The 13869-nt window shown below is 40.9% G+C and overlaps 1 protein-coding gene across 1 annotated transcript in view; it reads left to right on the top strand.

Annotated features, from left to right (window-relative positions):
* Positions 1-13869, top strand: part of ank2b (ankyrin 2b, neuronal) — a 157526-nt gene that overhangs the window by 86251 nt on the left and 57406 nt on the right. The window contains exons 25-29 of the mRNA XM_050066933.1: positions 3562-3703; positions 6320-6407; positions 7681-7784; positions 9213-9251; positions 11797-12021. Coding sequence (XP_049922890.1) covers positions 3562-3703; positions 6320-6407; positions 7681-7784; positions 9213-9251; positions 11797-12021 — 598 coding nt within the window. The remainder of the gene's footprint in view (positions 1-3561; positions 3704-6319; positions 6408-7680; positions 7785-9212; positions 9252-11796; positions 12022-13869) is intronic.

Raw genomic sequence — 13869 nt, 5'->3', positions numbered from 1 at the left:
TTATGCTTATCTGTTCTGTACGACATCTATTGCACGTCTGTCCGTCCTGGAAGAGGGATCCCTCCTCAGTTGCTCTTCCTGAGGTTTCTACCGTTTTTTTTCCCCGTTAAAGGGGTTTTTTTGGGGAGTTTTTCCTTATCCGCTGCGAGGGTCATAAGGACAGAGGGATGTCGTATGCTGTAAAGCCCTGTGAGGCAAATTGTGATTTGTGATATTGGGCTTTATAAATAAAATTGAAATTGAAAATTGAAAATTGATTAACTGCAGTCACAACATCCAAAAAATATGGCTGACATTGGCGCGTGTGCACACACAAAAACACAAAACACACACAATCCCCAACCACCCCCCACCCCCCATAAATCTATGATTTTTTTCATATAAAGTCCGATAAAGCTCAAAGAAAGAAATAAGAGAAAATAAAAGTATGTACTAGGATTGAAAACAAAAAAACGTTATTGATACATGTGTATCAATAGGATATAATTTTAGTCTACATTGAAATTAAATTGAACAATAAAAAACACGCTCCTTTTTATTTGGGTTACATATACAAGGAGGGACATATCCGTTTAGCGAGAAAAAATGAGCACGAGATGCCATCAGAGATGAGGCGCAGCTCCACTGGGTGGTACAATCCGTATGAGATGCCTGCCTGTCTCAGCTTGGCCTTGAGCAGGGTAAAAGCTGCTCTGCGGCGGCTTAGCTCAGGGCGCATGTCCGGGAAAATGTGAACTCTTGCCCCTCTGAATTTGAGCTCGCTCTTATTTCTGGATATTTGTAGGATCTTCTCCTTGTCCAAATAATAGTGTAGCCACACTATCATGGGTCTTGGGTGGTCGCTGGGTTTGGGTTTTGGAGCCAGAGACCGATGAGCACGGTCTAGCACCAGGGGATTAGTTATCTCATTGCCCAGCACCTAGCTAAAAAACGAAGCCATCATTGCCGTAGGGTTGCCATTTTCCACACCCTCGGGGATCCCGATAATCCTCAAATTCGGACGGCGGCTTCTGTTTTCTAAATCGTCATTCCGGTCTTTCAGTTTATCGACAGTATTACTATCAGTATTATGCTTGAGGTTTGAAATGGCGCTCTTCATCTCACTGATGCATCTCCCGTATAGTGGTAGCCGTCTCGGTCTGTGTAGAGCAGAAAGACGCCACCTCGGCTCTAAACTTCGTTCTTAGAGCAGCGATGTCAGCCTTGGTAGCCTGGCGGAGGGCCTCCAGATCATGTTTGATTTCAGCATGGAAAGTAGCCATCTCTTGTTTAATTATGTCTCCCAGTAGCTGATGAGAGGTGGCCATCTCCGCCTTAATTAGCTGAAGAAGAGCGCTCTCCTCGGATTGCCCTGTAGGTGATGGAGGGTCCACGTCGGGATGGTGGAGGCTAGCGCTAGCATTATCCATTAGCGTCTGCTTGAGTGCAGAGCTAATTAAACTTTGCACCGCAACTTGACTTCTTCTGTGTCCTACTCGCCGTGAAATGTCCAAAGGGTTTTAAACGTGTAAGCTACAAAGCTACGCCACCAGAATATTAAAATGTCGTGTCGCACTGAAATGAATATGACAAAATATACGGAGCACGTTGAACTTGCGACTACTCCATGTCAGGCGTAAACTGGAAGTCTTGTCTCAGTTAGTTTTTAGCCACCTAAAAAAGGCCCACCAAAACAATTCTATGTCAGTTTCAGTGAGCATTATATTTAGAATAATTTCACCTCTTTACTCTGCTGTCAGACAGCCCTTTCTGGCAGGGAATTGAAGCCGTTATATCAAAGCCACCAGACTCTACTGACAAAAACAGTCAAGTAACTTAGCAGAACACAAGAGTTGCTGGTTTACAGCTGCTTCAGTTGGTTAGTGTGTAAAGTGGAGCAAATACTCAAATATAGCGCACACTTACTGTACGGTCACACCAAAAGCTGCCAGAGCTGCAAAATAGCTGAATTCGCTCTAGCAGTGCCGCTGGAAAAATATTTGTGGCAGCGAAAGCAGCTCAAGACACTCATGATGTCAAATTCTGAACGTTCGATTATGCTTCTCACTTAAAGGAGCTGCAAAGCTGGTTACTGGCTGGAGCACAGAAATGTGACTTTGTGCATTTGCCTGAGTACAGAAACCTTCACGTTTGGACAATGAAAACAGGATTAAAAAGTCTAAATAGGTCTGACATTAAACATTAAACACACACAGCCTGTGATGCATTCAGGCATTGTCACGTAAATAACAAATTCCAGCACTTCAATAGGCTGTAGCACAACACAGCAGCATGTCAAGTGGGCCAAACCCAAACCGAATATGAGCAAATTTTTTTGATTGAACTTAGGGGAAACACTGTCAATGGTTTGGGTTCGAGCGCCTACAGTGTGATTAGATAAACTGGTGGTAAGGAGAGTAAATAAATTGCATTCCCGCAAATAACAAGCGTTCCAGAACACAAAGAAATTGTATAAGTATGTGCGCTTGTCCACACTTGTGTATCGAGTCAACATGGAAGAAGACACTCTTCCATGTTGAATTGATTTGTGCTGCTGTGTGGTACCTGCGTGGTTGTAGCCGCCGTCGGGTCTGGGTTCACGATATCCTCCGGAGCCGTGAACAGCACGGGGAATATCATCGGCTGGTGCGGGAGCTGTGGCTGGATGAGGAGAGGTTCAAGCGCTACTTTAGGCTGAACATAGATCAGTTTGACAGCTTGCTGCTTGTTTTGAAGTAGGAACGAATGTGTGGTAGGAACTAAAAGTTTCTGAGGATGTTCTCTGTGTTCCACACAAGCGATTGACATCTACATTCCGATTGGTTGCTGGTCATTTGCAGCTCAAACGCGTCATAGCTAATTTGCATAAAGTTAACCAGTCTTCAACTTTCATTTGCAGCTCAGTTCGCCAAACCGCCGCCGCTCATCGCTTTTGCAGCTCAAAACGCCTCTAGTCGCCACAGCCCTGGCAGCTTTTGGTGTGAACGTACAGTTACACTGATATAGGTTTTTTTATGTGGCTGAAATTCATTTTGCCACAGCCCCAGCACCAGAGTACATTACAAAAGGTCAGCAGAAACAGCTCGGACCTTTAACTATAAATCTTAAAACATTATAGTCACAGCTGAAAATGACAACAGAAGTAAACAATTTTGCCAATTTTACATGTCTCCACAGTTGTAATCAAGTGCCAGTTATATAAATGAAAGTGACTGTTGTTGTGCAACATCACAGTGATTCAGTCTATATGTTTGTACCTAAGGAGCACTCTACAGAAGATACAGCACATCACATTAAATTAATATTTTTTTAAACTCTCAAAATACACAGGCCAAAGATAAGACATATTCTTTCCTCTTACACTCTATTTTTGTTCATACTAATTGCCTCTTATCTCTCAAATTATTATATTGCTAGCATTTTAGCACTGGTGCTAAGTTACATTTGAGTAATTTGATGTCTTTGTTCATATCAATGGTAACCTGGCAGCCAGATGTCCCCAAACCCTGGAGTGTTCTTTCAATCAGTCTGTAAAATTTTCATTTTTGAATTGACCTCCACTCTTGTCTTTGCTCTGTGAAGGTGATGACACGATGACAGGTGACGGAGGGGAGTATTTGAGGGCTGAGGACCTCAGGGAGCTGGGAGATGACTCCTTGCCAGGACAGTACCTGGATGGAATGAACTACCTCCGCTTCAGTCTGGAAGGAGGACGAACTGACAGGTACATCTAATTCTGTCACATGTTGACTTTTGCTAATAAGCAACCAGATCAGTTTTATTAGAGTTAAGTGTTGATTTGGTAAACCAGCTAACTAAGCATTTCCCTGTAAGTGAGAACTTTTTGTCTTTGCATGTGTTGCATCTGACTCAGAGCACATGTTTATGCATTCCATGCATTAACAAATGCTCATCTGCTCCATGGAGCAAACAATTGTTCCTTGTGCTCCATACACACTTTTAAAGCATGGGGTAACAGGAGCTGTTGATGTTCCCATTTTACCGTGCAATCTTTTTTATAACATCTGACTCCCAGTTATGATTCCCTGTTGATCGTAATCAATCAATCAATCAATCAATTTTATTTATAAAGCCCAATATCACAAATAACAATTTTCCTCGGAGGGCTTCACAGCATACGACATCCCTCTGTCCTGGATCTGGTCCCTCTTTGAGCCTGTTCCACTCTAATCACTGATACTCTCTGTGTATTTTAGTTCTAACTTGATCATTAATTAGTGTGTATGTATATTTACGTATTTTAAGACATATTTCCTCTCAAGGACAATTGACTCTACAACTAATTGCCTGTGTTTATATATTTGTGTGTATATGTGTGTGTTTTGCAACCTCTTCTGCTCATACCTCATCGTTGGTCCTCCTTGTCATGCCTTCATAGTCGAATGCAAAGGTATGTGCTGACGCTGGCCTGATATCTGGTCTTTTACATCATCAGCACTGCTGATTTAACCAGTTTCACAGTCTCCCTGGGGCTGGGGATTGAATAGAAGTTAGTCAGTCAGACTACTTCTGATTTCTCTGTTTTTTTCTCTGTGTTTTTTTTTTTGTTGTTGAAGGAAAAAAAAAAAAGTCAATTGGCAGTGTTGTACAGATGTAGTTCATTTTTTTTAAAGACACTGTAAGGAAACTGTACATTTCTTGTGAAAATGGAAGTGTATTTTGAAAACAGACTATACATGTAACAGGCTGCAGTAGACACGGCGTCCCAGAACATCACACACCCAGGGTACATTACACGTCATATCTCGACCAGACATTGATATGTCATGAAGAATGTGTTGCACAAACTTACAGTAGTATACACCTGCTAGGGCAGCTGTAAACACTTTGAATTGGTAATGAGCTGTATGTTATACATGCCTGTTAAAGCTGGGGTAAAGCATCAGAACTTGAAAATATGACCTCCTCTGTACCATATGCATATGTACAGTTCATACAGTGACCTTGTGTTTCCCATACATTGATTTATTTAATCTTATTTAATTTTAAAGCTCTCTCTCTGTTTAGCAGACCACATATTAGAGAAGAATAAGCTAGCTACCAAACCCTGTGGTCCCTCTGCCTAGCCTCAAATCACAGTGTGCAGTTCTCTGCTGCTGTTGACTGCTTCTCCAAGGGGAAGGGCAGGGAAACAGCTCTTAGGATGGACCTTCAGCTCACAGCTGTAGCAGCCCAAGCAGTCATTGCAAGGTGGTGCTCAACAACAGCAACAGGTCTAGCCTGTGTAACAACAGCACCAGAAAGTTTCCTGATCCGGCTGGAAGTTGGGGCTGTCTGTCTGGACCTGGGGTTTTACTGGCTGGAATCAGGTTACTGCAGCCGCTGACTGAAGGCCCGTCTCCAGAACTGCTGCTGCCTGTCCTACAGGAGAGATGGTCTGTAGCGGTGGGAAGTGAGGCAGAGGACTCCCTGTGATTTGAGATTTTAGCTAATGCCTTGAGCCATGAGCCATTGGCTCCAGTCAGCAGAAGGCTAAACTATTAGCAACATTTTCTCTCCATCTCTGAAACACTTAACTGTTATTTACTCATTTATTTTGTTTATTGTCAGACTTTGTTTTAGACTCTCCTTTTAATGAGTCCATCTTCCATTTTAGGTTGCTTTGCATTGTAGGCAGTTGTTGCCAATGCTGGAATAGCAACTTTTTCTGCAGGATTCTCCTCTATTAAATCGGACTTTCACCATCTGAAGGGACGTGCACACATATAGGGCTATATGTTTGTAGAACAGCCAACAGGAATGCCCTCTCTCTGAAAAGACCTGTGATTGGCCAAACACTCCTGTCACAGTCTAGATTTTCTACAAGCCTAAAAACAGAGCCAAGAGGAGGTGGAGAAGTCTAGTTTTCTCTCAGACCACTTGAATTAATATGTTCAATATGTTCAGAGGTTATTACGGTACTTTTGCCCAGTGACACCAACATGAAACTGCCCAGCTAAGGTTTAATATATAGTAAAAATGTAAGAAGTGACAGCCTAGATGCTGTTAATGTTGGTGTTAAAGCAGCTGTAATGTGAAACATAGTTGTTGATTTACCATTAACATTTAAACATTTTAAATGAGTGTAATATGTTATCAGTCCACTCATTTAATGAGTTTTTTTTTTCCAATTTCTTTTCAAAGTCATGAGCTCCAGGGTAGGGACTCCTACGACAGTTGTCCACATCAGCTGATTTTGATAGTTAACATTTATCCCTGTTTGTGGAATTGATATTAAAGCACACTTTCTCTGTAATCTTCATAACTGTAATGCCTGACCTACTGTGATCTCTGCTGTTGTCATGATCATTGAGCTTCACTGGTTTCTTCTCTGCTCCAGTTCAGACAGGTCCTTCACACCCACCCACCACAGCTACTACTCCCCTAAACATGAAGGCATGATGGAGGAGATGCTCGCCAGTCACCAGGTACAGTACACTCCTTGTGTAAGCGACGTGAGTGTGTGTAAGGGAATAAAGGAGTCCAACAACGTTCTGGGTTTTGCTCATAACTTTTAGGGCCCTATTTAGATGGTCTAAAGCGGACGGCGGAGGCCGCATAATCCATGTCGCAAGTGTCATTGCTATTTAGATGCAGGCGCAGTTGTCATTTTCACGCCCTGCGCCCTTGTCGTCTAACTAGCAAATGAACTTACACTTCACTGGGTGTGTTGGTCTAAAAATGAGGAGTGGTCAGGGGCAGTCATGGCGCGTTGCTAGTTAGATGACGTAAAAAGCAAATGCGCCAGCGACCAACAAAAACCTGGTCTAACGTCAACAACGCAGTATTTCGCTGTTAAACAAGTTAATAATAGAGTGTGCCAGTAAACCCGGAACTCTGTTAGCGCTTTTAGCACTTCTGGTTCTCTCGTCTAAAAGTCAATACGTTTTTTGAATGGGATTTTGGTAAAATGCCTCAAATAAGTTCTGTGGTTAACAAAAGCTTAAGCGAGTTTCAGGTTTTGTTCTACGACATAAAACACGTCAGTAAATACCCTACTTGTGAATGTTGAAGCTTTTACGTGTCGTAAAAAAGGCGGTTGCTAACAAGTTGCTCAATACGACTACAAACTCTGTCGGGGACATTAACGTCATCACCCCCGAACAGGCGAGAGTGCTGGCAGTCCGCCATTACAGCTTCTTATTTAGCTTAAACAGTCCGATTTCCCCATTATACAATGTTTTTAAAATAAAGCAGCCGAAATCAGTTGAAAGCTTAGTGGCGGTGATGTCAAGAGTCATGCGACCGTGGAGTAGTCATGTAGTCCGATTCTGCTTCTCATCTTTAAGGCCCTTCATAATCAAGCCCCTTCCTACCTGTCTGAACTCCTTCATATATGCATAACCTCCCATACTCTGAGATCTGCTTCTGCAATCCAACTGACATTACCGTCTGCCCGCTTGACTACCATGGGTTCTAGAGCCTTTAGCCATTCGCCCCCAGCCTTTGGAACTCTCTCCCCCATGACATTCACAATATTGACTCCCTTTCCGCTTTCAAATGCAATCTGAAAACACACCTTTGCTGTGACAAGTCCTTGAAATTGTGGAAAGTGGGCCTGGAAAGTACTTGAAAAGTCATTGAATTTTGTGTTTTGGAAGGTGTGGGAACCCTAGGTTTAAGGGGACATGACTAAGAATCTTCCTTCTTAAGGAAATATGTAGTATAGTATATATCTAATAAGAGGTTCTTTGATTCCAGGTTTCATCACTTGCCAGAGAGAATGAGAGGGATTCATATCGTCTGAGTTGGGGCACAGAGAACCTGGACAATGTGGCTTTATCCTCCAGTCCCATTCACTCTGGGTAGGTACTGTCAGACTGGAGAAAATGATTACTAAATAAACAGCGCAAATGTTACCATTTTTAAACACATACGCAGGCACAGGATGAAATGTAGAAATAGTTTGACATACACATGCTGAAACATCTTGTATATACATAAATATTAAATAACAATTAACCCAATCTCTTCAAGTCCTGAAAGCTTTTATATTTTAAGTTCTTATTTACATTTAATTACAGCTTTTCTTAATTGGTGAATTCCCTTCTTGATTAAAGGTGGTATCTAGTGCTTGGAGTGTGCTAGTACAGTGCTTTCTCCAACTTGGTAGCTTTTACAGGGAATACATTGTAGCACACAGGTGTACAGTAGCCTACAAGAGAAATTTGAGGATATTATTATTTGTAACAAAGTTTTGGCCTGTTGTAATGTCTCTAATCATCCTTTAATCCGTCAGGTGTCATCTAAGCAGCTTTAGGTAGCTAAACAATGAAGCAGTTAGCAAGATACCACTATTTTTATTTAGAACGTCCAATAAACAAAAAATGCATTTCAGGGGGCTTGGCTCAAAATTACACAATGATTTTTTGTGAATTCACATCTATATGGCTTGTAAAATATATAAATTCATACAGTAAGCTCTCTTCTTTATATGATTTCCAGAGTAAAGATATGGTAACATATTTTCCTGAGTCAGTAGAGAATTTCATTGCAGACCAAAGGCTGCTTGGTAAAATGTGATTTCTGTTGTGAAATGTTGCCATGCCCATGAAAAGCATTCTGAGGTACATCCTGAAGCATCAATCTGGGCTTCTCTGTTCCCTGTTCCCATGCTTGAACTGTTTCTTGCTGGACAACAGCCCATAGATTTTAGTAATAACTAGATACCGGATGGCAAGATGGTGCCTAAAGTGTTAATTTCATTGACAAAAACTATAATGAAACTTTTCCCTCAGCAACCTTTTTTCCATGATGAAATAAATGGATGGATGGATGGATGGATGGATGGATATAGCTACTGTATTAATCCTGTGGGAAATTACAGCACCCAGTAGCTTATTACACAACACATACAAAATGATGGACACACATAGGGATAGACGTTACAGAAGTAGCATCAATGACACTTTAGTGTAATAAATCCACAATTTAGCAATAATGTTTTAGTGGTTCTTGCTAAACATATGAAGTGAAAGTATTGTAAATACTGACTGAAATTGCCACTGCTCTCCTACAGTACACTAGCAGTATTGACATTGAAGTAATGATGTCAGTACTGGTTGACTGTCTTAAAAAAATGTATGTTCATGCTCTGAATTCCACAACAAATGGCCTCTTTTCCTGATTCTGCTTGTCTCGTGTCTGCTCTGTTTTTTCTCTCTCTGGGTTTCTCTGAAATGTTTCCGCTTGCCTTTTGATTCCTTTCTGTCTGATGTGGTTGTCGTTTTTAGCCATTCCTCTCCGTGCCATGATCATGGAGACCACAGCAGGTGAACCTCTGCACCTTGGTTAAATCATTCTCCTCCTCATTTTCATCACTCTCTTCCTCCCCTCACAGTGTGCTCTCCAGGTGGAGGGGTGTACGTGTCACTGTCCTCAGCAGTCATCGCCTCTTAGACTTTTTTCTTGGTTTAAAATGTGTCAAGTTATTGTAATCTAACTTGAATTGTCAAAATATTTCACCTGGCTCCAAATTCCAAGTCCCAGAGATGATGCCTCCACATGGAAGGGTCATGTGATATGGACTGTTCAGGTAAACAAACATTAAATTGTGGATATCTGGGCAAAAGGAAGAGGTGAATGTTGAGGACATGCTTTTTGATTTCATACAATGTCTTGTTAAATGTGCATTTCCACTAACATACCCTCTGACCTGAGAAATATTTTAGCATAACAAAAGTTTTATTACATAAAATAAGTATGATTCTATATCAGGAAAATTAACATTTGATCTTACACAGAACAATGGTCTAGCTTATACTATTTGTCAGTCAGGAGAGTTACTGTATATGTTACTGTCCTTCAATGTTAAATGAAAACAGTGAGGTTTGTTTGAGCAATGGAAGACAGCATCCTTTGTCTTTTAACAGGTTACTGGTCTTGCTGTTGAATCCAATAACACGTGTTTTTATGTGTCTGTGTGTGTTTTAAAAACTGTGTTGTCTGCTTTGCTGAAGGCCAGGGCAGATCATATTAGAAGTGGGTATGGTATCAGTTTGTAATGTCACATCATCACACCCATATTCCCGCTCACTGAGATGTGTGATCCGTTTGCATACTGTATTTGCTACTTTGCATGAGGAGTAAAGTCAAAGAGTCTACAGCTACTGAGTCAAAATGTTTGGTGCAACTTCATGAGACTTACAGAGATGAAGCTGTTGGTCATGGTGCCCATTCAGCGTTGAGAAAATAGACATCAAAGTCAGCGAAAAGACCCCACTAGATTACTGTCTGCATGGATAATATTACAAATTATGAGACAGTAAGAAGACTGAGTTTTTAGTTATAGTTTTGTCTATTGAAATAAAACCTTTTAATTTACAGTTCTTTCAAGTAAATAGTATTTTTTATTTTTTTAAAATGCCTCTCAATGCCACAACGTTTTGTAACTATATAACTTTTGAAAGAAATTTATTCTGTCATTGCTTCTTGTGGACACAGTGGCTGCTGTTTTCTGAGCCCTGTTAGGATTTTTTTTTTTAATACAGCAGTTGTTAGTTTGCTGATGAAGATTGTTATTTGGTCAAAAGCTCCAGAACAAGGGAGTAAATGGACCATTAGTGAAGATTGTTATGTCAACTGCTGTTTCCAAAATCAAAAGTGATCATTCAACTTGAACTTTGTAGTCCTACATTAGATTAAAACGTATCCATTTAAGGCAGTTAAGTCTTAATTTTCCAGTTTTGAGATCCTGCTAGCATTAGCACCTGGGCAGACAATCTAGAAAGTAGCTTTGGTGTCTGTATTCTCATCACTTAATGGGATCCAGTCCAGTCACCACAAGAAAATGTTGGCATTGTATGTTTCTGCAAACCACGGATATGTTTCATTTGTATGCTTCATACATGTCATCTCAACGTTTGTAAAGTGACTGTTATCTGGAGGTGTTGTTTTTTAGCAAGTCTCCAATCTCCAGCTGCTATTTAATCCCCAAACGTGTTTTTAGTGGCTGTGATTCCAGCAGGGATAGTGCAACGTGCCATTGCTGCATTTTCTGCTGGGATAGCGCCATGAAAAGTAGTTGGGGTTTTTTATCAAGCGACTGCTGCGTTTTCTGCCGAGAAAGTGCCACAAAAACTGGTTGTTTCTTTTATCAAGCCGTTGTTACATTTTCTGCCACAAACTACAAATTTTGTTTTTTTCTGCCAGAATAGTGGCAGCCATTGTTGCACTTTCTGCTGGGATAACAGCACGAAAAAGTGTTTTTTTGTTTTGTTTTGTGGTTTTTTTTCTCAAACCATTGCTGTGTTTTTTGCTGGGATAGCTCCATGAAAAGTGGTTGTTTTGTTTTTTAATCAAGCCATTGCTACGTTTTCTGCTGGGATGATGCCACAAATGACTATTGTTTTTTTTAATCAAGCCATTGCTGTGTTTTCTGCTGGGAAACTGCCACAAAAAGTAATTGTTTTTTAGTGAGACATCGCTGCATTTGCATTTGTTTTTTAGTCACCAAAAGTGTGCGTTTTTCAGCCACGTGAGACTGTGTTTCCAGTGGGGATAGTGAATGCCATGAAAAGAGATTGTTTTTTTTACCTAGATCGCCCCATTTCCAGCCAGGATTTGAACATCAAAAGCTGGTATTTTAAGCCAAAACATGATCTTTTCTATAACCAAGTGTTTTTGTGTACCTGAACCTAACCTAACCACACATTACCCACATCATTGTTGATACGTATCCGTTACATAATCACATACAAATGTAATCTCTCCGTCATTTGCAGAAAGGTAAAATGCCAACATTCAGTCTGGTGATTGGGTCGTGGGATCAATGAGAGATGTCTTGAATTTGTGGAAATCTCTCCTTTTCCACATCAGCTTCCTGGTCAGCTTCATGGTGGACGCCAGGGGCGGAGCAATGCGTGGTTGCCGGCACAATGGCCTACGCATCATCATCCCGCCCAGGAAGTGCAGTGCGCCCACACGGGTGACATGCCGGCTGGTGAAGAGGCACCGTCTGGCCACCATGCCGCCAATGGTTGAGGGTGAGGGCCTGGCAAGTAGGCTCATTGAGGTGGGGCCGTCTGGAGCCCAGTTCCTTGGGTAAGGCACCAGGATGCATGATGGAGTGAATGAATGCTTTAGGAGTTAGTAGAAGTATAGGATGAAGAGAGAAGGAAAATGGAGAGGTAGCAGAAAAGTGAGAAATATCATCAGTGCAGAAATCAGCCGATATTAATTGATACTACATGAAGATGTAGTAAGCTCTGGACACTGATTTTTGTCTCTTATAATGAGAATCTCACAACCTGCCGCCCTTTTTCTTTCAAATTAATTTAACCTCTGCCTATGCATTACTAAACTGTTTCTATATCTGCTCTTGCTTTCTCCCAGCACCAGGGATCTGTTAATCTTTGCTCTTCAGCATGCCCTGTTTACTTTTTTTAACAGCTGCAGTCTAACTCTTTTTAACCTTATCCCTAACCCTAAATGAAAAGGCTTTATTAACTCCACCTCCAGTATACTGCACCATGATTGGTATCCATCGTATATCCATAATATATCCCCTGCTGACATGACAGAGGTTCTACCACAACAAAACTTAGGAAATATGTGTCTAAATATATTTGTCATTTAGCGTGAAAGTGGTAACATTTGAAACATTACTGACAGCGTTTTCCAAACTGCACTTACTGGCCAATAAAAGCTTAGACATATACAGAGGCCCAAAGATATCAAAATTATCTAAATACATTTAATAATTAAATAAATGTGAAATAATGTGTTTTAATAATTAGTATATACAGAAAATAAGTGACCATGAAACTGTAAAATAATCTGACGCATTTTTACATTTTGGTTCACGAAATTCTAGTATAGAGACAGAGTGCAACGCATCACACTTTGAACTGACAGAGCATTAAGTTCTTAAACAGCAATGCCATTCATACGGGCAAGAAGGATATGTAATATAGGATAGCAACCACAATAAAATAATGAAAAAGTTCATAAAAACAAACAGCTAGCTGTAATGTCTGTCGAGGATGATAAAGAGCAATAAAAACAGAAAAAAAGATGAAAAATAACCAGAGCAGGAACACTGTACAACAACCAAATTATCTAGCATACACTCGAAATGAACTAGTGACACATACCTCTTGTAACTTGCTCTGTCTATTTGGTGTGAAAAAACTAAAAGCTAATTTACCAATCTCAGTACTTATCTGGGGAATTTTAAAGGTTAAGAATTCCTGTGTGTGTGATGAGAATGAGATGAGAATTTAAAAGAGAATTGAGATAGAAGTATAACTTTCCTAGCAATGCCATATGAACAAAAAGGAGGCAATGTCATCCCCATCTATCAGGGGAGAGAAAACCACTCCACATTCTGTATAACTCACAGCGGTGAGTTCTAGAACCATCTCCAGCAATAAAACGTGTGGAACTTTGACAGACTGCATCTAGTGAGTTCAATGTGGATCACTATAGTCTAAGACTGACATTATAGTCGATTGGTCAATTGAGCTTTTGTTAAGCCCCACCCCTTAGTGATAGTCTGATAAGCTGTTGGAGCAAGCATGGAGCCCACACTGTAAATAACTGCACTCCCTGAAGAAATATTATCATCATTTTGGAAAAATGAAACAGTGATTCCAGAGAGAAACAGACAGAGGGGTCTACAAAGTGCGTTTGAAGGATATATCCAGGATGTCAAACTCACTCCGCAGCAAAGACAGATAGTTAGAAGCTAAAGCCAAAGTATAGGCTACAGATCCACTGAACCACCGCATCACTGGTGATCGCGACAATTAGACAATGAATATAAAGGGAAACTTTGCCGATATTGAACCAGCTATGTGGCGTTGCAGTGTGTGCAGATGAATGGTGCTTCGCCCCTGTGTTGCTGCCAGCACCTGGACCTCCACTGCCAGACAGGCAGAGATTTCCAGG

The sequence above is a fragment of the Epinephelus moara genome, chromosome 17 (genome assembly GCF_006386435.1).
Source record: "Epinephelus moara isolate mb chromosome 17, YSFRI_EMoa_1.0, whole genome shotgun sequence".
Taxonomy (NCBI): domain Eukaryota; kingdom Metazoa; phylum Chordata; class Actinopteri; order Perciformes; family Serranidae; genus Epinephelus; species Epinephelus moara.
This window is presented reverse-complemented; position numbering and strand designations above follow the sequence as displayed.